Consider the following 27,343-nt stretch of genomic DNA (forward strand, 5'->3'; position numbering starts at 1 on the left):
CACTGATCGTTACTCCAAATTATCGTCTTCTGGACCTCATCCACGTTCATTGGCCTCCCGTGCAGTAACCCATTTTTGCACAAATAATGGGAAGAATTCAGGGAATGTGATTTTGGAGAAATGGTCCAGGCGTCTGCTGCTGGTAGGTTGGCCTTGTGCCATCTCTGAGTGCAAGCGAGGCCCTTCATCACCTCCTCCTCTCATTCAGACCCACTAAAGTAAAGCATTAAGGCTCAATCTGCCAGCTTCCTGCTCTCCCGTTTAACTTGTACACACAGGGAAAACAGGATGCGTGCTGAAAAACACCAGCAGGCAGTAGATAATGAGACAGAGTGTTATTGATGAGGATGTTTTGAATGGTGTCCTGACTACTGTGATCATATTTGATGTCTGATTATTGTTTAAAGGTAGCTGTTTTTTGTTAAGGATGATGACTGTGCAAATGAATCATATACAAAATCATATACAAGCATGTTAAAATTCCCAAGTCTTTATAACATCAGCAGCTTGTCATATTAATGATGATTAAATCAAACGTGTTAGCTGGACATTCGGTGTGCACGAATCCCGGGGAACTGTGATTTTTATAAATGTTCTTTGTGAAGCATCAGGGCCTTTGTAAACATAATATTGATAACAGAACCATATGCACATCCAGAGACTTTTCTGTTAGGACTTGGGCATTTGTTTCATCGGCTGAAAAGTGTGTGTTTGGTTTATATAAGGTTTTGAGTTCTGAGCTCATGTTTCCCTGTTGACTAATATCATATTAATCTGCAGCATAACAGTCTTCAGGGCAAATCCAAACAGGACCCGGTGTTGACCTGTAATGCATACGTTCATGCACCAGTAATAGAGGAATCTAAACATGGTTTCATTTCCCCTGCAGTGATGAATCCTAGTGTTTTTCCTCGTTCAGGGCTTTGATCATTTAACACAAGCATAACTAATGAAATTGATGTTCTTTTTAGAATAAACTAAGTGTGCAAAAAAACAAAACAAAACAAAAAGATGTTTTGGTTAGACTTGTTGCATGACCGACACAAAAAAGGAGTACCACAAAATATGCACTGTCGATGCCACTATAGTTTATTTTGGCGATGAGCACATTGAAGATTAATTACTAACTTATTTACACAGTCTTCCTTGATTGGTTTTTATGAAGTAACAGAATACTTGGCCAGGATTGGATTCCATTCTGTGTAGATTGATCACCATTTGAATAGAAATTGGATAATTGAAATGTGTTGATGTTATTAAAAGCATACTCCATGCAGTGGCGAGGCCAGAAATTTTAAAATTAATCAGTAAAATGAGCTTCGATGTGAAAAGGTTTAAATGAATAGTAATAAGAATTTTCTGTAATTAGTTTTTATTAAATGATAAGAACAGTCTGATAATTTACAGTTTGGGTCTATTAAAGCAATTGAATTGCTAGTCTTTATTTGACCTTGATGAAATAGCGCGTCCCAATGCCTACTCTCAAATTACATTATTTGATAATTAAGATTAGTTAAATATGATTTATTGTCATCCAACAGTTTAATGAAAACAACAAAAACCATTCATACAATAACAAATAAACAGAATAAAGCAATAAACAAAGATAAATATTCATAGACGGAGTGTGTGCAAGGCTTATAGCCTTCCCCTGGCCACGGACTTGAGACTAGCGTAGAACTGTCTCAGTCAAACTGCTGCTTCTGCTTGCTTTTAGAGGGAAAACCTGCCCATAACTGCTGGTCTAGGAGCAGTTTTCGCCATAATAATAGCATATTGGCGATTTGGCAAAAACAATCCTGTGCGGATCTGTATTTGCGCTCTGAAGAGCATCAAAGGTTTCTATTTACTAAGGTTATTTCTATTTATGTGTTTTTGTAGCTTTAAAGGATTAGTCCACTTTTAAATAAACTTTTCCTGATAATTTACTCACTGCCATGTCATCCAAGATGTCCATGTCTTTCTTTCTTCAGTCGAAAAGAAATTAAAGTTTTTGATGAAAACATTCCAGTATTTTTTTCCATATAGTGGACTTCAATGGGCACCAAACAGTTGAAGGTCAAAATTAGTTTCACTGCAGCGTCAAATTGTTCTACACGATCCCAGATGAGAAATAAGGGTCTTATCTAGTGAAACCATCACTCATTTTCTGAAGAAAATTATATAAGTTTTAACCATAAATGCTCATCTTAAACTAGCTCTCTTCTTCTTTTCTATTAGAATTCCGGCAGTGTAGACAGTGCTAAGTGTATTACTGCCCTCCACAGGTCAAAGTTTTGAACTAATTTTTATATGCAATATAGTATATAACAATTAGTTAAAACTTTGGCCTGTGGAGGGCAGTAATACACTTAGCACTGTCTACACTGCCGGAATTCTAATAGAAAAGAAGAAGAGAGCTAGTTTAAGATGAGCATTTATGGTTAAAACTTATATAATTTTAAATTTTTTTCAGAAAATGAGCAATGGTTTCACTAGATAAGACCCTTATTTCTCATCTGGGATCATGTAGAACAATTTGAAGCTGCAGTGAAACTAATTTTGACCTTCAACTGTTTGGTGCCCATTCAAGTCTACTATATGGAAAAAATACTGGAATGTTTTCATCAAAAACTTTAATTTCTTTTCGACTAAAGAAAGAAAGACATGGACATCTTGGATGACATGGGGGTGAGTAAATTATCAGGAAAAGTTTATTTAAAAGTGAACTAATCCTTTAAGCAAGTTAGCCAATCATAGACATGTCTGTTGATTTCTTGAACGCAATGGCCAATCAGAGGTAGACATTATGTAAATAAGAGATTTATTGGGCAGTGTAGACTGCTTCACTGATTATAACGGAACTGTGTGAGATTGCGTCATCGCGATAAACTAAGATGAGTGACAGCTTTTTAGTGATTACAAAGGGACCACCCATTGCACGCTTTTTTCTAGGAGACACTTTTGTTTTTCATGCTTGACCAGTGGCCACGTACACGCTGCAAATTTCGGGAGTGATATCCGCTAAATTAATGTATTTTAGTGATTATTATTTTCATGCATACGTGATATTATCTCATTTCCCACAAAAAGTTTTTTTGAGTCTCATTTGATTGGGTGGACCAGCGGTCAGTCTCAGGGGTTCAGTGCCACCCTGGCCCTTATGTAGCCTTGCCACTGACTCAGTGTTTCCCAGAAATCTTTGAAATCATTTGGTGGTGTTCTCGAAAGCTTTGCAGACAGGGACAGACATAGTGAAATTGGACACATCCTGTAGTCAAAAAAAAAGTGAAAATCGAAAGCATTGCATGCTGGTCTACATTTCTGCGCAACGCATCAGATAAATACAGTATGTCAGATTGAGTGGAATTGCTAATATTCTGCTCTGAGGGTGTAGGAAAATCAGTATTAAAGTTGAATTATGCTATTAGTGGTATTTCCATTGATGAGCAAAAACCGAACAAGTGGCAAGACTTCCCTTTTTTAGAGTTTGTTTATAATAGTGTTTCAATAGAAAGCAATTTTATAGCCTGTTGTTTCTGCAGCCCAGCAAAGGTTTATGCTATTTTGCAACTTTCTGATATGTGTTCTGAAATATTTTCTAGCATCTATCTAACAAACACGTCAGTCCTGTTATGAAGAGGGTTTTCCGAAAGCATTGTGTTTTATATTCCAAGCTGTGGATTTCTCGTAAACGTCTGGATAATTATCCAAGACACGTCCCATCCTTATTCTACTGATATTATGTGTAATTATATTTCATAAATGAAAAAAGAGATGTAAGTGTATTGTAGTTACACTCTGAGTGAAAGTGTCCTAAAATAACGAAAATACAGAAGTACTGACATATACATATGACTCAGACAGCAGACTTTCACTGCTACTATCAATTATGACTTTAACTTTAATTATAGGGTGTATAATAACTATGATCTATATTTGATAGATCTACGCACGATGACCTGCATTATGGCTGCATGGTTAATTCAGCAATCAAAAAAAATTGGATTTACCTGCTTTTTCATAAAGTTTGTAATGCTCAAATGATAATGAATTTAAAAATCCTACATTTTATGTTGTGTTGATTTTGCCAAATAACATTATACTAAAAATCGCAATGTTCACTGTAACTTTTATTAAACCACATGGTGTTTCCACTGCTTTCATAATATCAGAAAATATTCATGATTCAAGCACTTCTAAACATTACCATCATGCAAAAACTCTTTTCAAATGGAGTTATGTAAGTGAAAATAGACACAGTTAATAGTAGAATCCAGTGTGACTGTAAAATACCTCTTGATGAAGAAGCCATGCGACTATAGAAATTTTTAATATTGATAGAAATATTTGTGTTATTTTGAGCTAATAATCGTTTCTGATGGCTTTTTGGTTGACATCGTCAGTCTGGGAAGAAGTATATAACCTACAATTGCATTAGTTAGAGAAACATACCTAGTGTGTTTTGAAAAGCAAATACCCATTTGCAAAGTCCAATGGTAGGCTACTACATTCATAACAAGGAAATGATACAGCCATCACAGATGTGTATCTATGGATAAATAAGCCTGAGACAAACTGATAGTGAAATTCTGTTTGTGTTTGTTGTATTCTACATTGGATGAACACAACATCATCTTAAAATATGATTGATGATGGGTGACTAAAAGAGACTTACCAGCAAAGATGCTTATCTAGTCTTCCTTTGCACACCCACACTGACAGGAATTGGGAATGGTACATAATTCCATATCTGATAAAGGCGCAGGCCTATAACAAACCATCATATGAATAAAATATGAATAAAATAAAATAATGCAATATTTCTCCGTTCTCTGTTCCAATATAGCTCCATTCCCACGATTCTCAGCCCTATCCTGCTTGCCACGCTAATGTTACCAGTTAGAGAAGAAACACTGTCTAAAATGATAAGTTTAGTATAAAACCAACCGTTCTAAATGCGTTGTTATCTTAAATGTATGGTTTTCAATGCATTGGAGGGATGAAGACTTTCCATTATCCATATTTTGTCTTGCATTACTTACAGATTGCACTTCTGGTACCAATCGAATTCAGCCTGGCATCACTCTGTGTTGATATTGGAAGCATTACTCTATGGTGTTCATGTAATAATTTCTAATGATAGCATGTCTGCCCTTTTGAGAAAAGGCTGGGAAAATTGCTTGGGAAAATTCTTGGAGATCTGAGTCAGATAAAGGTCTGTATTGTATGTGATAGAAAAGGAGTCAGATCTTTTGAGGCCAGACCAGAACTACATTTTAGTGACATTGTTACGGTGACTACTTGCTGACAAAATGAAACCAAAAGTACGTGTGTTGCACACCTTTTCCTGCTACATGTTTTGATTATTATAAAAATAGCATGTGATGTCTATTGTATTAAGTTGAAAGCAAAACTGCAATTTATGTATATACTTACACTAAGTCATTGAACACTTCCTGTCTACTGGAAATTTTTGCACTAAACCCATTGAGCAGCTGATTTCAAGAGTAAACCTGTTAAAACTAAGTATGATTCCGGACAACATACAGCAGATGGAATATTCCATCCTTTCCTCTAGGATTTTCAAACATGCAGCACCTGTCAAACCCTTCTGACTCATCACTCATAAAGCAGTGACGTCACTCAAGTTTGGAGAACCCCCTCAATTCTGTTTAATCTTCTATTATTATGTGTAATCTTGATATCTTGAGATTTAATGGGTAAAATTCCTCAGGAAAGTAAACAGGAAGTTAAGTAATGTTGAAGCTGATGGTTTGCTTTGGCATTACTTCACAAAAATACTTTCTTTGTCAATGCTTTTGGCTAATTAGAGCTCTTTTACATCTGACTGTGCAGGAATGACAGAAACTAGCGTAAAGATACTGGAAATTCCCCCGCGAACAGAGCGGATTTCTTTTTTGTTTATTTCAAAAAAGAAAACAATGCACAGGGGACGCCTAGAAAAGAGCGAGATTCAGGTTGTTTTAAACTTTTCCCCAGCATGACTGGTTGCACAAATGAAAAGAAACCCTGGTATTTTAATGACAGCAACTGGTTTCGTTGTATGATAACGAGGTCTGTTTGCAATTTCAGTTGAGACTTTAAGCATACAACTCATGAACTTGCCATAAAAAAGGAACTTAATTTCTGCAAACAATTCTGTTCTATTCAAAACAGTCTGAGACCGCATTAAAAGTTTTCAGGATTTTAAAAATATTAATAATGAACAAACTGCACTTCTGTCACCAATGTTGGGCAAGTTACTCTAAAAAAGGTAATTCATTTCTAGCTACTAATCACATATTCAACAATGTAATTAGATTACTGTACTAATTACTCTGTCTTAAAAGTATTACATTACTTTTTACTAATTACTTTCTGAATCCCATATCAACTCCCATATTACCATACTCGCGCTCTCCAGAGACAAACTAATAACCTAGAGCGGAAAAACTCATTTAGAGGTTTTTAGAATCATGTGGAAAGACAGTATACAAAACATACCCAAAACAATCAAAGGTTTTTTATTTAGTACAGTGGCTAGATTAACAAATAAAAACCTGAACTAAATATTTCAACACAGTTATATAGTAATGACTGTATGCATTTCTTCACTGAGAAAATCGAAAGCATCAGAAATACAATTTGACAGCATTTTATGATTCAGCCTCAATTATCATCCCTCAAGAACAATTGCTTTACAACTATAAGACAGGAAGAGCTAAATAAACTTATCATTGCATCTAAACTAACATGTTTTTTGGACCAAAACCCACTAAATTACTTAAAGAGAAGAGCCTCTTCTCAATATTATCAACTCGTCTCTATCTCTGTGTCAGGTCCCAAGACCCTTCAAGCTGGCCAATACTTAGCCTCCCATTAAGAAACCACCTCTATATAAAAATGAATTGTCAAATTACAGACCCATTTCACATCTTCCATTCATGTCTAAAGTACTAGAAAAAGTTGTGTCTGTCTTGACAACTCTCGGAGAGATTTGCATGGTAATGGATATGGCAATGTAATGTATTTGGTCTTGGCAGAATAGATCTGCTATGCTAGAGACTTGCTACTGCCATACGTTCACAGACATTGCTATGAGCATGACATGCTGCTGCTGCACATACATGAAACATACATTAAATAAACCCTGTAGCAGATCTATACAGGTGGAGCTGGGGAAGGTGGAGGATTTCTGAAAGCATGCTGCAGACTGCTGACAGCAAACGATGCCAATTATTTGAATGACGGAGCAGCAAGCTCATTGGCTGCTGATACCACAGCAACCAATCAGCTGTGCTATGTAGATAATGACGTGACTGCTACCAAATGAGTTGCCATCTGTGCTATCTGCCATACTTTGTATTTATGAAAAATTTCAGTCAGGATTCAGGCCCAGCATATCACAGAAACTGTGCTTCTTAAGGCAGGAACACACCAAGCCGACGGTCGACCATCGGGCAGTTTTTGTTCGCCGGCCGACTAAATTTTCTCAGTGTGTTCCACACCGTCGGCTGAAGTTGGTCCTCGTCTGCTTTTTTCGGCCGTTTCGACATGCTGAATCGGCGTCGGAGCCATCTGATCATTCTGATTGGCTGTTCAGCTACTGCCACCTGCTGGTACGGAAAGGCATTTCATCTTACGCAGGTGCAGAACGGACGTGCTACTTGGCCGTCGGCTGCCAACCCTGCAGTCTGCTTTCGCAGACACTAGTTCGTCGGTGTCGGCTTGGTGTGTTCCTGCCTTTAAACGTACAAATGACTTACTTCTAACTTTTGACCAAGGCTGCATCTCAATACTAGTTTTACTTGATAGTGCTGCTTTCGACAGCAATTTATTATCCTCTTTATATTTCAGATAAGATTTACTTATTGGACCAAAAACCTGTACACAGAATCTCTCAGAATGATGTACTGTTGCTTCGTCCTCTACAGTTAAAGACCTAAGTGTTATATTAGACAATCTTTCACATGTTACAAAGACAGCCTTTTCCTACCAGAAACATTGCTAAGCTACGGAACATGTTGTCTGTTTCTAATGCAGAAAAGCTAGTTCATGCATTCATGACCTCTAGACTGGATTATTGTAGTACATCACTAGGTGGTTTTCCCACATCACCAATAAACAAGCTACAGTAAGTCCAGTAAATCCAGTAAATCCAGCTGCCAGAGTTTTTACTTTTGGACTTTTGGTAGTACCTAGAATATCCAGGTTGGATCCAGCCTATTATGTAGATTTCAGATGACCTAACACCTGTAAAAACATGACGCCAACCCCTGTGAGGACTTCAGATGACGCCAACTCTGAATTCACATACACAACTGCCAAATTTTCTATATATTGTAATCATTACAATCACAACTTGTAATATTGCTTTAATAGGCTCATTGTTTCTGCCTAAATTAATACATGATGTTAGCTAACAACATGATTTGTGTTATCATGGAACTGTACATTTTTGACATAAGGACATTACTTAGACACAGTCACCTATGATGACAAATCACTCTAAACTGTAATGTAGAAATATGCATTTTCTGTAAAGCGGCTTTGAAACAATATGTATTGTGAAAAACACTAGACAAAAAATGTGAACTGAATTGAATTGAAATCACCCTCAACCAACTGAACAATACAAGGATAGACATTTCCAAAGAAATAATCAAAAATGTAATATTTATTCTTGAACTGACCAAAGTATTTAAAGGGAGAAAACTTAAATTAAAAACATACATTTTAACATCAGACATTGAATCTTGATTTTAAATACACTATTGTTTTATATAGAATAGTTCTACAGTATTTAAGCAATTACATTCGAAGTAACTGTTAATAAATTACAGAAAAATTATGAGTAATCCCTTTGCTCTTTTAAGGGAAATGTAATTGAATTACTTTCTTTATGCTTCTTGCTTCCATTGAAACTCAACATCCACATTGAATCATTCTTAAATCATGCTGGTGAACATGAAACAAAATATCAACAAAGTAAACAGGAATAAAGTCAAAGCACGTGGCTAGTTGTAATATTGTTCATAGAAGTTACTGCCCAGGGCAAGTTTTTGCATCTGGATGTTCATGTTTTGACGGCTCTGAAAAGCTTCTAGGAAGCTGGAGATTGACTGATCTAATGAATACATTGAGGAATTATTTATAGGTTAGTTAACTTCAATTTAATAAAATATACATCAATCAATCTTACATTGTAAAAAATGTTACAAGAAAATAATATTTCAGTCTTTCTGTTAATTAAGTGTGCTACTTACTGTTTATTTGTGAAATTTACTAGAAATTTCTGAGTGAAAATTGTTCCCACACCAAATTCCTTTCAGTGTACAGTAAAACAAATCATGTAAATCCCCTCTGCTATTCGTGCATGTAAGAGAAGGGAAATAAGATAAGCCATTTTCCCTAAATGTTTAATCATTGGAAACCGTTTTGCTCCCTGCCTGTTTTCTCACATTGACTTTCTTGATTAAACAAGTTAGAGGAAAAGGCCTTTGCACGCTAACTTATTCCCAACACCTCCACACCTCCCTTCATCGACGCCACTAAAAAGTTGAAAAACATATCATAATATGTTATATAATTTATATCATAATTATAGATGTATTATGTTTATTATGTGTCTCAATAAAGTGCAAAATTCACTGATTCAGAATGAACACACATTTGGTCCCTTTCTTGACAACCCAACAATCAGAGCAGCACAGAGTCACATGAACAGGACGCACATACAGCCCTTCAGTAATTTCAGCAATTGGAGCCAGTGGTAAATGGCGTCAGCAGAGTCCCGTCGACCTGTTCTGCGCTAATGAGACTTTATCCTCCTTTTAGGCATGTGGTAATTAAAAGCTGGTTGTTTTCCAGTTTTTCAGGGCACATTCTCCACACCACCATCTGTCGAAAATATCATTCAGCTTTTCTTTCACTGTGTATCTTTTTTTTTTAACTGGCTTTTAATTGGATATGAGAACAATTTGTACATTTGTGCTTTTTTAGCATCTCCTCACACTTCTGCCTTATTTACTTTCAGTTTTGCATTAATTTGTTGTTGTCTTAGTTTATATTTGTCACCTGTCTGGTTTCACTAAGGTCATTTGGTAAGGCAATTGTGCAGTTAGTGTCATGCACAGGTAAACATCACATAGTTGAAACTGTCGAGCAACAGATGAGTGCCTTTTTAATTCACTGAGAGCATTGCATCTTTTTCCTCTTTTTTGGGGATATGGGGGTCTTTTTCACGTTTAATGGATAGGATCAGGGCTTTTGACATAACCAAAGTTACTAGCCACTAGCAAAGTTACTAGCATTTTCACTGGCCACATTTTTTAACACCGATACCATGGGGAAAACCTGCCATATAGAGATTTTTATATTATCTCATAATTTGGCAACAGCTATATATGGCTGCTGTCACTTTAAGACCTGACACACGGATCCATTATATCGTTACACATGCGTTTTCTTTCTCAACTGTTTACATTCACTTAAAACACTATGTTTATGTGAATACTTGCCAAGATTGACATTATTTTGGCTCATTGGAAAAACTTACCTGTGTCAACGTTCTTGCAAAATGCAAAACACGTACCAATACATACATATCACTGCAGTTTCTAACAGAAATGAACACTAGAAGCAGTAAAAACAGCAAGTACTTTTAATCGTTTTCACACACAGTTATGATTACAGGGCCAGATTATGGATTAATTAAGTTTTGTTTTCACATGGCTCCTTGCACAATAATTTTATGATCTCAAAACACTTTTTACCCTAGTGCATTTGTAAACAAATATATTTTGGAGTTTGTATCACTTACCCAGCTCCAGATGTTCAGTTTTACTGACGTAACAAGCTTACTCGGTAGCTCAGCTGGTACAGAATTGTACTTTCGATGTGAAGAGATCGGGTATGAATCCCATGAAAGACGAGTCATGGTAAAAGAGCTCAAAGATAAGAGTTCAAATACAAGCTAAAATGCCACGGTTATGATAGCATTTTAATGTCACGTTTGTTTTTGTTAACACTATCATGTAGGTTTAGGGTTTAGTGTAGGTGTACGTTATTAAACGTGATGGAGCATTAAGCTTTTAGCATCACTCATCAGAACTGCGGTGATACGTACAAATTCCAACATTATAAAACCTTTCCATATTCACGTTCATCTGTTCCGGAAAAAATTAAACACGCTTTTAGCGCTACTCACTGGACATTTCACTTTGAAACTGTCAGGAAAAGTGGACGACGCAACGTATTTTGCAAAATTCAACCCATAACACCAACAATATCCATCTGGAGCAAATGAAACAAGTGAGTGAGGGGAGGCGGGTTTGTGTGTCAACTCTCTGTCGAAGAGAAAGCGAGCTGGTATCATGCATCTATTCTGCAAAAAGTGAGTATTGGACGCATTTTAGATATTTCGGTATCGATATGTATCGAAAAATCTATATTTTTGACAACACTACATTGCAATTTCAGATGCCTTTACAGTGATTGCGATACACACCACTGCTGAAAGCCACCCGCATTTTCAAGACCAGGAAAAGGCCTCGAATAATCAGATATGTCAGATCACTGCCCACAGATCCCTTGCCTCTATTTTTTTCAGCAAGACTTTCCATGACTGTGTCTTTTATATCATAGATTTTAACCTTATTGTGCAATGCGGAAGTAAGCTATTTTCTTTGGATGTGCAAGAATTCCGATTCATTAGCTGTACATGTAAACATTTAGAAGAATAACAGTGCAGTAAGTGCAGTAAACTGTAAAACTATTCACATTACAAACCAGTGTGTTTATTATTATTATTATAATAAATTCAAATAATATAACAATTATCAGTTTGCAATGCAATGCAGCATAAAGGACTGTATTTGTACAGGTATAATAACTGTAAGTAAAATAATAAGTTGAAGTAATATTTTACTGGAAGTAAAATGACACCGGAAGCCTTTGCACGTTCAAGTTACAAACTTACCTTGTATTATATAAGCATTAACTCTCAGAACATTGGCAAAATACCCAGTTAGACCAAAGTTGTTGTTTTTTTTTGTCATTGTGACTCGACAGGTTCACCTTCTACACCTGAAAATCCCCTTGAGGGAGGTATCAATTAGATCTAACACTAAAAGTTCCAACATATTCAGAGGGTTGGACAATGTTATTGTGTTTTGTTCGTGCTTGGAATATCCCAAGAAAACAAAAACATTTGCACAAAAGACCTTTGACCATAATTTCTGCATTCCATTAAAATGGTCAAAGGTCAAAGTCCAAAAGACAGGAAATATGTCCTTTCCCTTTTGGCTTGGTGCCTATGTCTAACACGCTTTCGCTTTCACAATTTTATTTAAAGCACATTCTTTTTGTGTTGATAATTCACTAAAAAGGGAAATGTAGAATGTAGTTAGGCTGGTGTTTTCTTCATCTCCCGTCTCTGTATTTATCGCTTACCTTGTATTATATTATGATAATGACTTTTGAAAAAAAGATGTCCTGTTTAGCATCAATCAATCATCCAAACTAGTTTCATTTACAAGCTTTAGTGAAAACAGAAAGAGGTATGGGTTACAGGAATTAAACAGGATGGAAAGAACAGAAGAGTTTTCAGCAGGTAAACTGTTGGTGGCTTTCCCTTAGTTACAAACAATGGCTGATTCTTTGTGAAATTAGATTAAAGGTTTCATTTCATGTTTTGCGGGCTGAACCAGTAGGTCTATGCTCAGCTTGGCCATTGAAGTAGTTTCATCGAATTACTCAGTTATTGTAAGGATCTTCTCTCCATGACATAAATCCCTGAGTCATACACTGAGTGAATTATTACTATGTTTATTCTTATGGAATGACTCACATGTCTAGCTGAGAAGTAAATAATGTCATGACAAGTTTGACAGTTTAAGGAAATGAGGATTGAGAGATCTTAAAACAGGTTTTGTTAAATGAATACTTCGGTAAATAAACCTGACAGTTATGCGCAATAAGCATTTTCAATCTTACAACTACTTTTCTATTAACCTTTAAACTAGCCAAATATCACAGTAAAAGCTTAAAGGGCCAATTTAATACAATAAAAAACAGTATTATTAAACATACTTACTTTCCTTTATTTGCCTTTTTTAAATGTAACTAAATAAATAAACATACATTTTTATTTTCATGCGTAATTGGGGAAGTTTCCTATACTGTGTAAGGAATAATTGACGATGGGTCGTTGAACTGAACTGAACCTGCTGTAAAACGTTTTCAGCTGGTTAAACTTAGAAATGAAAGTTCACCTGCTGCCTTAAAAATGTGAGTTAACTCAACTTGAAAATAACCTTTGTTCCAACTCAAAAATAGTCAAGACAACTCATTACTGTAAGTTAAAAATTAAACTTAAAGTAATGCATTATCTTGACTATTTGTGAGTTGAAACAAAGGAGTTAACTCACATTTTTAAGGCAGCAGGTGAACTTTCATTTCTAAGTTTAACCAGCTGAAAATGTTTTACAGTGCATTATTTTCTAATAATTCAATGGACCAGAGTTAAAGGTTTAGTTCACCCAAAAATGAAAATTCTGTCATTTATTACTCACCCTCATGCCGTTCTAAAGTGACGAGAATATTTTTGGAGCGCCAAAAAAACAAACAAAATAACAACTTATTTAGTGATGGCCGATTTCAAAACAATGCTTCAGGAAGCATCAGAGCATTATGAATCAGTGTGTCGAATCTGCTGTTCGGAGCGCCAAAGTCACGTGATTTCAGCCGTTGGCAGTTTGAGACGCGATCCGAATCATGATTCGATACGCTGATTCATTATGCTCCGATGCTTCCTGAAGCAGTGTTTTGAAATCGGCCATCACTAAATAAGTCGTTATTTTGTTTTATTTTTGGTGCTCCAAAAATATTCTCGTCGCTTTATAATATTAATATTGAACCACTGTACTCACATGAACTGATTTAGATGTGTTTTTAGTACCTTCATGGATCTTGAGAGAGGAAATGTCATTGCTCCCTATGAAGGCCTCACAGAGCCATCGGATTTCAACTAAAATATCTTAATTTGTGTTCCGAAGATTAATGAAGGTCTTACGGGTGTGGAATGGCATGAGGGTTGATTTTTGGGTGAACTAACCCTTTAATTATTCCGTTTATACTACGGTTACTGCACCTCAAGACATTGTTCAGATGTTGCATTTCAAGACATTTGTCAAGTTTTTCTCTATAAAATGTTCTTGTGTGTGGGACTAATTTCTTACGGATCTCATCCCACACCTCTGTTGCTAATTCCAAAATGTAATTTTAGAGCTAGTAATGGAGGCTTCAGCCATTGACAGCAGACCAATGCAGTTATTATTAGAGATTGAGAGAGAGAGAGAGAGAGAGAGAGAGAGAGAGAGAGAGAGAGATAAGCTTGTGTGAATTACCTGAGTCTGTGCGTCTCCCAATAGTGCTCGGCAGCAGCGTCTCTACTAACAGAGAAACTGTAAGTTTATCTGCTTCAAGAACAGTGCTGTTATTCCTTCGCTAGTAAGAAATGTTATGTAGCTTTTAAGGTGCTAAACTATTTTACTGATAAAATCGTCAGAACAGCGTAAACAACATGTATCTGTGTGTGTCTGTGCTGTACGTGTGTGCATTTGAGTCCACAAAGAGAGTGGGAGAAAGAGAGTATGTGCTTTCTGTACATAATAAATCTTAATTTTGTGGCAAAAACCATGAAAGTATTTTGTTGTTTTTATCCTATTGTTTACTACATTTATTTGCCTGGTCAGTCTTGTTGTGGGTTTTGGTTATTTTGCTGCTGTATGCTGTAAGGACCTTTGAAATAACTGAAAATGTTATACATTATACATACATTACATTATAGATTATTAAAATCTTACATTAATAACATTAGTTCATGCACTGTGAACTAACATGAACAAACACTCTAAAAATGCTGGGTTAAATATGGACAAACCCAGGGATTGGGTTGTTTTCACCCAACCAATTTTTTTAACCAATTTTGGATTTATTTTTTTAGCCAGCAATATATTAATATAGTAAAAGGCATGTTTCACTCACCCCCAAATAGGGGCAAATTTGTGGGGTATTTTAAGCTGAAACTTGACCAGACCAGAGAATTATATTACATCATGTGAAAGAGGGCATAATAGGTGCCCTTTAACCCAACTTGGGTTGTTTTTAAGCCAGCATTTTTTTTAGAGTGAACAATGACAACTATATTTTCATTAACTAACGTTAACAAAGATTAGTAAATACAGTAACAAATGCCCATGGTTAGTTCATGTTAGTAATACATTAACTAATGTTTAACTGAACCTTATTGTAAAGTGTTACCAAATATGTATGTATTATAGGGGTGTAACGATACGCTCAGGTCACGATACGGTACGTATCTCGATACAGAGTTCACGATACGATACGTATCACGATATTTTGAACAAAATGAAACTGAAATTCAAACAAGATTTATTAAAAAAACATGAACAAATTTCAATAATTTTCCTTGTTGTACATACATGTTGTACATACAACATTTCAATAAAATAAATAAATATAAAATTTTAATAAAAACCTTCTGTATTCAAATTAACAGTTGAATAGGGCTGTCTGTCACTGAAAAAAAATGTTAAATTTAACATGAACTTAGAATTATGAATAGGGGCCGTTCACATATCGCGTCTAAAAACGCGTGGAAGGCGCGGCCGCACCGCTTCTCCTTCTTTCCAAAGCGCTTGCGCTCCCGTGGCGTCGGTCGTTGCTATGCAACCATGAACTGAGCTCTCCAAGAGGATCAGGATGTTTCTGCAAAGGATAAATGATTTCTAGCCCTTGCATTAGTTTTACTTCGAGATATATTGATGGAGATAAGATATAAAAACCACCATGTACAGCTATGATCAGCTGTTCGGCTGAGCTTTTGATGTTTTGTTACGGAAAGGCCATAGCTGATCGGTTGATTCTTGTCACACGACCTGCGGTGCGCTTGCGGCATTCTGAGAAGTTGAGAATTGCATGCGCGTCGCGACCGCGTTGATCCCATTATGAGCGCGCCTGCCGCGCGGCTACATTTTTATAATAATAACTGACTTGCACGCGGAAAAGACGCAATATGTGAACGGCCCCACAGAACTTCTTAAAGCAAAGCATCGCAAGCGTCTTTTGCTTTTCTGTGAGCACAGCTGTTCCTGTGCACTGCGGTGAAAGAAAGCCACGACTTTTCTCACGCGACCATGTATGAGACTGACATGAGAAACGTTTAAACCTGCTTGCAAGATTCAATGTGTGCCCGAAACACTTACTGAACTAGAGAGCTGATTGAGACACACCATCTACGATAAATCGTTACACCCCTAATACTTATAGTAGTTTAAAAATGTGGTAGCATTGGATCTGGACAGGAAGGATAACTCTGGGAGTTGGAAGGGGTGTGTCGCGATTCTGCCTTCTCACATCGCGATACAGGTTCGTGGACCTGCGTATCGCGATTTCGATTTCATATCGCATATCGTTACAGCCCTAATGTATTACATTACATTACATTAAAAAAAATATATTTTGTAGGCTAATTTTACATTAACAATTTTATTGATGTTAAATTTATTAAAATCAAATATAAATTTAATCAAGTTAGTGTTTTTAAGCATTTTTACATTTATTTTAAATAAAAACTAAAGGCAGTAGCCTAATAGTTTAAACAATGATTTATATTTGCCCATTTTCTCCCATATTCCTGGAATAATTCTGATAGTTAGTGACTCTTTCTCTGACTGCTATATGACGAACCCCAAAAAACAAAAACAAAAAAAAACAGCCGTTTAATGAACCATTTCATTCAAAACAGTGAGGCAAAAGGTCAGGATTAATGTAAACAAAGGATGTGATTTTGAGAGCATTCCTTTTCTTTAAGATAAATATCTGAAACAAACAGTCTCTGAGCAATGCAGACCTTCTGGAAGTACTGTGTGGGTGTTTCCAGCATTTTCATTTATGTCCATATTATAAGAATGAATGTTTTGTGTAGGCTATATATGGCATTGGCACAAGAGCTGAGTACAGAATACAAAGGAATATAGAGATTAACTGCTTATTTATTCCAATATGAGAGGTGTGTTTTCAAATTGTGATGAGTAAAGAAGCCTGTCAAGCCCCATGTGGAGTGAGAATGCAAATTAAAAGATGACATAAGGCAGAAATATACACTGAGTCAGTGTGGTCAGTTGAGGTTTTAATGTTGGAGTTTCCAGAGCTGGACTCTGGAAATGTTTGTGATTTGTGAATAAACCACAGATGTAAGGAAAATGAGTGACCCAAAGTGCTCTGTACCTGTGAACCCTGAAGGAGGCAGCAGCGAGATTTCTCTTGGAAACTATTTTCTTTGAATTTCCCCACAGGCTTTTTTTTTTTTTTTTTTTTTGCAGGAATGTGCAACCATTTGCTCTTCTCTGTTATGCTAGAGAAATTACATTTACTTGGAAAGTTATTATTGTTGCACTGTGAGTGACAATCTGCTGATTATGGTAAACATGCTTAATTTATTGAGTGATTTAGTGACACCTCCGTTGTTTGGATATATGCCAGAGTTTCAAGGTGCTTTACCTGCATCACAAGGTCTGTGACATCATAGATGTTTCCCTGTCCAACCTGTGTATTTTCAAATATTCCACTTGGCGGTCAACCAAACTTCAATTTTCCACATTTAATTAATATGTTTGGGCAACAGCATTTTTAATAAAATATTAACCAAATCATGTTTTAAAATCACTGATTTGTAATTCTGTTAATGCAATTATTGATGCAAAATATGATGCAAAATGCACATATGACTTGTGCATGCGTCCTCATCATGAAAATATGCATAAAAACACATCACGAAAGTCCCCACATCCCCATGCAACGTAATATCCCAATCACAAACTGGTCAGTTGACATTTTATTGACTATTTATTAGATTCCCCAGTACTTTTACTTTAGCAATATGTTCCTTGATGCAACTATAATGCAACATGAAATTTGGATTTAAAATCTCTGTTTGCAAATTTCCTTTTGCAAAACGTTTCAGGAGATATAGTTACTAGTGTGTGTGTGTGTGTGTGTGTAGGAATTAAATTAGGCCTCTAATCATATCACTGGTAATAATAATAGCTTCCAATGGCAATATATTTTTAATTATTCTTAATTAAGAAGTTCATTTGACAGAGAACTGCCAACTTCGCAACTGCATTTTACCTGAGGCAATGCAATAATGATGTTTTAATAGAGCATTAGGGGTGTACAAATTAAATAAAATAAACAGATTTTAGTTCAAAAATCAAGTATGAAAATTCACTGTGAGAATTGCAGAGCCATGGCAACTTTAAACGTATTCCTTAAAGACCCCACAACTAGCCTCGTTTTGCTTAAACCAACAACACATGTCAAAACTCATTATTAGAGCAGTAAAAAAAAAAATCCTTATAAGCAAGCGTGCGGTGAAAAGTATGCCAAGAGGTACTAACGGTCTATCTCATTCAGAAATTGCTATAATATATTATATATACAGCACTTCAAAACTGTTATTGCAACTTTCCTCTGGGCAAAGCTTCTCCTGGCGTTTATTATGCAAGTATTTGTGTTTGAGGTCATAATTTTGTGCATTACTGGTAGAAAAACAACTTGTGAAATCAACATGACCTTTACATTTGGTCTATTAAATGATGCACCTGGCACTGATTGTGTTTTTATGCAGCAGTTTTGATAACTGGCAAAAAAAAAAAAAAAAAAAAAAAAGTGTTGAAATGTCTGTGGTAGTGGATATTGTTTTGCCAAATTCAGAACTGAGGTTGTTTTGTTTTGTTTTTTTCAGTTTGGGATGAATGTCATGGAAGGTGGCAGAGTTTCTTGTCCACACATGCCATTCCTTTAATGTATTTGCATGTGGATATGAGATTTTTGAAACATAATAGTGTGATCATTTCTGTTGAAACAGTTTGATTGTAAATATACTTCTAGTGATATTTAAGTTTGCCTTGTCTGACACAATTTTGGATATTTTTTTTAAAACATAGGCCTGTTACAGTTAATATTCATTTTTCTCCCAGCAAGCATTTTCATTCAGTACACAATCCCACATGATCAGATTATGATCTTGTGCTGAACTGCATCATCTGTAGCCAAGAGTTTCCCCCAGTAATTTGCAATTAAACCAACTATTCAGCAACATACACCAAGTTCAGAGACTAGCAGTCACACTTTCCCCTGACAGTCTTGTTTGATAACTAACACAAACAAGGCTAAAGTACAGACAGTGGTATGATGATAAAAAAAGACTCTGGCGCCATCCAGTGTATAAAAAAAAATCCCAGAGGCTGTATGTTCTTTCTTTAAAAAAGACAACAGTTTAGATACAGTTTTCAATCAAAAAATCAGACATAAAAAGAATGAATTGTGATTCATTTCAAAATATAGCTTACGGATCACTTAGCATAAACACAAATAGGCCAAATAAACGAATAAATAAAAACATACAAACAAATAAACACGCCATTTGTTATAAAATTAAATGCTATAAATATGAACATAATTGTTCATTGTTCATAACAATCGCGAGCGCCATTGTGTAGTATAGTTATGAGAAATCAAACTCATTTCAGCTAATCGATTCTTTTGAACAATTTCACAGAAACTGGTTCAAGGATTCATCCTACGTGACGTGATTACGCCATCACGCATATCACGCTCACACTGACATAGACCTATCCAATAAATACTCACACCATAGACATAATAAATACATGTTTTGTCTTGCACTGGACCAGAGCCGTTGAAAAACGGCTCTGCACTGGACCACTTGTACTTACATGACGTATTTCCGGAGTTTACCGGAAACTTTTTTTTACGAAAGTGTTCCAGTGGTCGTGAAGACCGCAATTGTTTTGTTTACAAAATGGGACACACTTAACCAATGCGTGATTGTGGTGCTTCGCTTCGTTTGCAAACTTTTTACAAAATACATATAATTTCTGCAGTAGGCTATCTGCACCAATAATGCACAACTTTATGTTTTATATATGTAACATCTAATTAATTTAACTTACACTCTAAAGTTTTCCACAGCGTTTCTCAGCTGGTATAGGCTTGCATATATATATGCATATGAATTGGGTCGCGGCTTAATGACCATGGAAAATGTGGGCCCCATGGCTAAACAACGTGATGAATGACGGGATACGCTTAGCCTCAAAAACCGCTCCGAAGCTGTAGTGTGCGTTAAAGTGTAACTCTCCGCTTTGCCATTTTTTAGACAATCGTGCACACTTACTTCCTGTTTTGTGCACGCGCTGTCAAGTTGCCAAGACTGCATTTGGGCATTTGGACAGCCCCCTGCTGCTGTTTATAAAGTTTTTTAGTTTTATTTTCAAGAATGTTTATTGTCAATTCATGTGTCCGAATTGATCTCGATTTATCTCTTAATCATGTAAACTAAAAGTAATTGTCCTGTCTACAAAAGTTTTTGCACGTTGAAAATGTTATTTATTAAAACCTACTTAGTGTGTTGATAAAATATTAGTACAGCCACGTCGTAAAATACTTTAAATATTTTTTATTTATAACATTTTGACTCATTCGTTCGAACAGAAACGGTTCTCAGTTCATCACTACCGATTACCCTGGCAGCCTGTGTTTGTGTATTTTTCTTTTTTGTCTTTTACATGTATCCGTATTGATTTAATGCTCTGATGTCTTGTATTGTTTAATTAAAAAAAAAATTCAGTCCAATTCATGAATGAATCATTCAACCGCTCAGACGGGTTCTGTTGATTCATTGAAAAGATTCGACTCAAAGGAATCAGATTTCGTTAGTGTAAGTGGGCGTTGTAATCTGTGTACACAGAGCTTGAATTATTCTCAGCAAACACAAGAACAGCGGCGTATGCAAACATCCCCGTTAACATTTAGCAACTTTTAAAATCTGTTTTTAATGTCGTGACTTCTTAGTTTTCATCAGTTTTTACTCTCTGTTATGGATATGGGCTAAATCTTTAAACGCTGTCGATGCATAACAATATAAAATGGGTTCGACGAGCTCCACCCTATTAAAAATCCCAAACGTCGAGGAGTTGATGCAAGAAACGGGCTGTGAGTTACATTTGACACAGTTGTCTTTTATTACTGGCGTGTTGTTGTTGTCGCGCTTGAGCGAGTTAAAATAACGATATAAAATAAGAATTTTATCTGCATGTTTGTTGCTTTTACTTGCAACATTCAGGCTCATATGGTCGCTAAGATCAATGTATTTCAAAGTTTGGGTATAGCCTATTCGGGTGCATGAGCAGAAACTGTCCTAGATTGACAGTGACGTGTTGGTTTATGAGACTTCACAGTTGCAAACCAATGATATACAAATATACACTAGGTATTGCACAAATAGTATGTGTATATATCGAGCATTTTTAGAAATAAAAATGCTCTAATGAATGTCAGTGAGCTTTGTTATCTAGAGGAGAATTGATTAAATGGTCAGTTCAATTTGTATACGGTCCATTGGAATTGATGAACTCATTTGTTATTTGTTGAGTCATGATGCTACAGGGCTTCAAGGGTTAGTTCACCCAAAAATGAAAATAATGTAATTTATTACTCACCCTCATGTCGTTTTACACCCGTGAGACCTTCGTTCATCTTCGGAACACAAATTAAGATATTTTTGATGAAAATCCGAGGGGTATGACTCGTCCATAGACAGTAATATAATCAACACTTTCAATGTCCAGAAAGGTACTAAAGACATTGTTAAAGTAGTCCACGTGACTGCAATGGTTCAACCTTAATGTTATGAAGTGATGAAAATACTTTTTGTGCACAAAAATAACGACTTTATTCAACAATATCTTCTCTTCTGTGTCATTCTCATACGTTGTTTATGTCCAGTGCTTCCAGGTTCTACGTCAGAACGCTGACTCATTATTGGCCGGCTCCTGCGTCGTGCTGCTCATGTGTGCAGATTTGGCCAATACTGAGCCTGCATTCGGACGTAAACACGGAAGCCTTCACTGTGCTTACTGTGTTAAGGAGCGATCACACTGCACTTTTCGTTCCATTGACTTCCATTCAAACGCATGCAAATGCGTCAAACCGGAAATGCAAGCTCGTGTGAAAAATTTCGCATTTCGCTGCGTACCAAAGTTCAAGTTTGGTTAAAGCCGCGGTCACACTAGACTTTGAATGTGCGACATTTTTTCGGATGCTGTAACGGTTGCGATATGACGTCACGTATGACAGCATATTTTTTATAAACATGAATTCAACACATAACTTAAAGCAATACATTCAAAATGTAAAAATATAGAACCTACTCGACTCACTGCAAAAATATAATTCTTTTAATTCAGCCAAGAGGTCATGCCGTGACGAATCAAACTTCTACTGGTCGCAGAATTCTGGTCGAATTCGCAGGTCAGAGTTCACCAAACTTGAACATTGGAACGCAGCGAAATGCGTAATTTTTTCGCACAAGCTTGCGTTTCCGGTCTGATGCATTCGCATGCATTTGAATGGAAGTCAATGGATCGAAAAGTGCATTGTAACTGCACCTTAAAGCCGCGGTCACATTAGACTTTGAACGTGCGAAATTTATTCGGATGCTGTAACGGTCGTGATATGACGTCACGGTCTACAACGTCTTTTATATAAACATGAATTCAACATATAACTTAAAGCAATACATTCAAAATGTAAAATTATAGAACCTACTCGACTTTACTGCAAAAATATAATTCTTTTAATTCAGCCAAGAGGTCATGCCATGACGAATCGATCTTCTACTGGTCGTACGTCTTCACGTGATGCGAATTCGCAGGTCAGAGTTCACCAAACTTTAACTTTGGAACGCAGCGAAATGCGAAATTTTTCGCACAAATGTATTACTTTAAGTTATGTGTTGAATTCATGTTTATAAAAAAGACGTTGTAGACCGTGACGCCATATCATGACCGTTACAGCATCCGCATACATTTCGCACGTTCAAAGAAAAAATAATTAAAATAAATGCTCATTTGGTTAACTATATGTATCTTAATCCATGGTCTGTCTCATCTCGTGCGATTTCTTTTCCATGCGCAGCCGTAAACACTTCTGAGGTAAATAAAGTAAAATAAAAAACAATTCTCAGCTGCTTTTCAACACTTTTACTTTGTCATGCCTATCCATACAATAAAATATGCAAATGTAACACTCATCACCATAACCATTCATACTTTCGTTCGTATAAGAATAACAAAATGTATGAATACACAAAACGTAAATTCCTCCATCGGAGAGCCGCTTAAAAAAACTCTTTCAACGGCTCTGCTCCATCGTAGTTCTGACTGGTGACGCAGTGCGCAATGACAGTTGGGTAATTTTACCTCTCTACTTCCTGTGAAGTGATGTATCGATGTTCCCTTATTCCCTATGCCGTTCGCCGTGCCCTTCGAACTGAACATGTTCGCTCCCTTCGGAATGGAATCTCACTTAAGATGGCGAAATACCCTGTGAAGTCCACTTCGCAGTCCACGGTCGAATGGAACGCACCTAAAGTCTACTGTGACCGCGGCTTTAACTGCGTGTAAGGATAATGATTTATTGTTAACAAAATTTACTTTGTTAGTGCATATTACTAGTCTTGTGGTGAACAATTAATCCGTGCAAGTTAATACACAGAAAAAAATGTTTGTCGTGGTAATCTTTAATCAAAATCTGAAAAGTTACTTCCGGTCTGGAATAGTTCCTTCTCTGATGACGTCAGTTTGACCGCTTGGGTTGAAACCGCTTAAACCACTCCCCTCAAACGTTAGTCTGCTATGAGGGAGAGATGGAGAGGAGGAGCGCTAAAGTAAAACTCTGCCCTCTATTCAATATTCCGTTTCACTTGGAAAAGTCGTTTGCAACGGACTTTAAATAAAGTTATTTTTGTTTTGTTTTTGTGCACAAAAAGTATTCTCGTCACTTCATAAAATTAAGGTTGAACCACTGCAGTCATGTCGACTGTTTTAACGATGTCTTTAATACCTTTCTGGACCTTGAAAGTGTTGATTATATTGCGGTCTGTGGGCGAGTCTCTTGGATTTCATCAAAAACATCTTAATTTGTGTTCCAAAGATGAACAAAGGTCTTACGGGTGTGGAATGACATGAGGGTGAGTCATTAATGACAGAAATTTCATTTTGGGGTGAACTAACCTTTTAAGTGAAACATAATTCATAATGTGTGATTTCTCTTTTCCAGTCTCATCTGCCCACATTATTCGTCTGTATGATCGCTTCAAAGCTCTGGATAAAGAAGGACGAGGTCATCTCTGGTATTTAGATATTTAGACTGATGTCTTATCAATGACAGTTAATATTTCACTTGTAATGTAAAAATATTTACCCGTTCCTCCTGTCTTGTTCTCACGTAGTCCTCATGATTTTGGAGCCATAAAGGAGCTGGCAATGAACCCCATAGGAGACAGAATAATAGGTGCCTTCTTCTCCCCAGGGTAAGCGAATCTTGGCATAAGCTACAAAGTGATATTTTAGAGGACTGAAAATAATTGTTCACATTGATGTTTCTAACATAATTCACACTTAACACAAGTCCTGAACTGTCTATTTAAGTATTTTTTCATGCTGACTCATTATTGTGGTAGGCTATAATTTATTCCGGATATCACTCCCATTAAATGACTCATAAAAAAAAATTAAAAAAATTTGATTAGTCGATTTGCCTTTTGTTTAGACTGTTGTGATCTGGAAATTAGTTCTGACAGACAGCATGCGTAAATACATTTCTCAAAAAGCTCTTTTTCAATTTCCAAAATCATAAGCAGTGATTGTATCTTGTTGATATAAATAATGATGTCACTCTTAGACAGGAAACAGTGGACTTTAACACTTTTGTGAAGATCCTGGCGCATTTCCGGCCCGTTGACAAGGACCGACCCAGAGATCCAAATTCTCCTGAACCCATAAACAGCAGGAGCAACAAACTCAAATGTATGTTTGCTTTCGCTTTTACCTGGTAGATTAACCACATCCTCTCAGTAATGGCACGGATGATGTTACTATAGAGATAATGTACATTCAGACAGTCAATAATGGAGATGTGTCAATGTAAAATGATAGTGCAGTATCCTGCTTATTACACTGCTGTTCACCAAATAAATATATAAATTGATATGAAATATTAATTGAAGCTGAAATTATCTTCTCATTCTTTTCAATCTCGCCTGGTTCTTCATTCCTGTAGTTGCGTTTCATTTGTATGACCAGGACAAGGATGGCAAGATTTCCAGAGATGAGCTTTTAAAGGTCAGTAGTTTCTTCATTCATGTTGTGAGATGTTCTGCTGTCTTCTCACAAACTGAATATGACTCACAGCAGACTGATTGACAGGTTCTCCGGGACATGCTGGGGATGCAGGTGACAGAGGAGCAGCTGGAGAGCATAGCAGACCGCACTATACAGGAAGCAGATCTAGACCGTGATGACGCAATATCTTTTGAGGAGTTTCGGAAGGTATCGGCCAAAATTCTGCATTTGAAAAAAAGCACCTGTTGTGATGGCAGAGGAATATGATTGCTAATACTTGTGTTTCGACCTGTTTATCGTTTTGTATCAGTCTCTGGAGAAGGTCAACATTGATCACAAGATGAGCATTCGTTTCTTGCGCTAGACTAGAGCATCGTGGGAAAGCTTCAATACCAACCATGTACGCAATCGCACAGGACAGTTTGACGGGATCAGCCTTTGTCTGTCTAACGGGATTTTAATGCACTGGTAATGTCTGCACATTGACGAATGATTTACACTACTGTTCAAAAGTTTAGATTAGTAACGTTAAAAGTACAGTTAAAAGTTCAGCCGTGTTTTGTTGTGTACAGTAGGTGGCGCCAAGTGCATACTGTTGAATTGAAATTAGCAAAGATGCCTTAAATTGACCAGAAAGTGACAGTAAAGACATTATTTCTTTTCATCAAAGAATCCTAAAAAATATCTCCACAAAAAATATTTGAGTATTAAATCAGCCTATTATAGTGATTTCTGAAGGATCATGTGACACTGAAGACTGGAGTAATGATGCTGATTTCAGCTTTGCCATCACTGGAATAAATTACATTTTAAAATATATTAAAATAGAAACTGTTATTTTAACTTTTAATATATTTCATGTTAATACTGTTTTTACTGTATTTTTGAATAAATAAATGCAGCCAGCTTGGTGAGCATAAGAGATGTATTTCAAAAACATTACACGTTAGTGATTGCAAACTTTTGAATGGTAGTTTATATTTGCATTCTGCAGCTTTAAAAAATTAGATTTACTGAATTGATTAGTTAATTTTGCTATATAATTATAACTATCATGTTTTCCTGCAGGGGACAGAGTTCATAATAACATTCATAATTCTCAGTGTTAAATTGCCACACATCACCATGTGTGTTTTTGTGTGTGTGTGAAGGATTGCTGATCTTAAGGTAAGATTTCACAAGTTTGAAGGTTTATTAGATGCAAACGCTTTCATCTCAGTTCTTTTGATTCATGGTGGAATGATGCTTTTATGCATTTTTAAAAAATTCTCTGTGACTTCATCCTGAATAATGATAAAAACTGGATTTTTTTTTCCTGGTATACAAAATCTCAAAATATGTCTTAATTCTTTCAATGCTACAGGGCTACCTCACCTTACTGCACTTATGCATGCTGTGCCAAAGCCAGTTAAAAAGGGCTTTTTTCATCTTTGTATTAAATGTAACTGACTTTTAAGAATGATATTAAAGCAATTTGCATAAAATTCAAAGTATTGTTTGATATATTTTTGGACAGAAGCTTTTAAAAACTATTTAAGAAGTGAGCAGTTTTTATGACTGAAATTCATTTTGAAATGTTAGGTTATGGAACAAATTTTTTTTTTTTTTTTATATATCTGAACACAAGTAAAGTTAAAAGTTCAGCCATGTTTTGCTGTGGACAGTAGGTGGTGCCAAGTGTGTATTGTTGATTCATGTCAGTGATACACTACTGTTCAAAAGTTTGAGGTTTTTGAAAGAAATTAATACTTTTATTGAGCAAGGACTCATTCAGTTGATCAAAACTGACAGTAAAGCATTTATAATGTTACAAAAAAACAGAGGTGTAAAAAGTACTCAAAAATGTTACTCAAGTGAAAGTACAAGTACTGAGTGAAAATTTTACTCAATTAAAAGTAAAAGTATCTGTCCAGAATCATACTCGAGTAAAAGTAAAAAAGTACTACATTAAAATTGTACTTGAGTATTAAAAAAGTAAAAGTAACAGCAAGAATGAAAACTAGAGATTCTTGTTTAAGCTTTTAATCTCTAAAAACATGAAGTGAATGAACCACATACAAGGTTTT

General features: G+C 36.0%; 1 protein-coding gene across 2 annotated transcripts; it reads left to right on the forward strand.

The window, feature by feature from the left end:
• On the forward strand, positions 1-26,127 carry chp2 (calcineurin-like EF-hand protein 2). Of its 2 annotated transcripts, none has more exons than XM_048161684.1 (7): positions 1-142; positions 24,214-24,286; positions 24,386-24,466; positions 24,838-24,962; positions 25,216-25,277; positions 25,362-25,484; positions 25,588-26,127. In XM_048161684.1, exons 1-7 carry the CDS (start codon positions 121-123, stop codon positions 25,639-25,641), a joined length of 540 nt encoding a protein of 179 aa, XP_048017641.1. In that variant the 5' UTR covers positions 1-120; the 3' UTR covers positions 25,642-26,127. The 2 variants fall into 2 exon arrangements, with proteins under 2 accessions (XP_048017641.1, XP_048017640.1); XM_048161683.1 differs by lacking the exon at positions 1-142 and adding an exon at positions 20,751-21,087.
• Positions 26,128-27,343: the final 1,216 nt, after the last annotated feature.

This window comes from Megalobrama amblycephala, linkage group LG16 (genome assembly GCF_018812025.1).
Source record: "Megalobrama amblycephala isolate DHTTF-2021 linkage group LG16, ASM1881202v1, whole genome shotgun sequence".
Classification (NCBI taxonomy): Eukaryota; Metazoa; Chordata; class Actinopteri; order Cypriniformes; family Xenocyprididae; genus Megalobrama; species Megalobrama amblycephala.

What these genes read in the sequence shown, in the direction of transcription:
- chp2 (XM_048161683.1), top strand. Translation starts at nt 21,021, where the DNA reads ATGGGTTCGACGAGCTCCACCCTATTAAAAATCCCAAACGTCGAGGAG. An exon ending in GAAGGACGAGGTCATCTCTG is followed by an intron (nt 24,287 to 24,385) that starts GTATTTAGATAT and finishes GTTCTCACGTAG; the next exon opens with TCCTCATGATTTTGGAGCCA. An exon ending in CCAGAGATGAGCTTTTAAAG is followed by an intron (nt 25,278 to 25,361) that starts GTCAGTAGTTTC and finishes ACTGATTGACAG; the next exon opens with GTTCTCCGGGACATGCTGGG.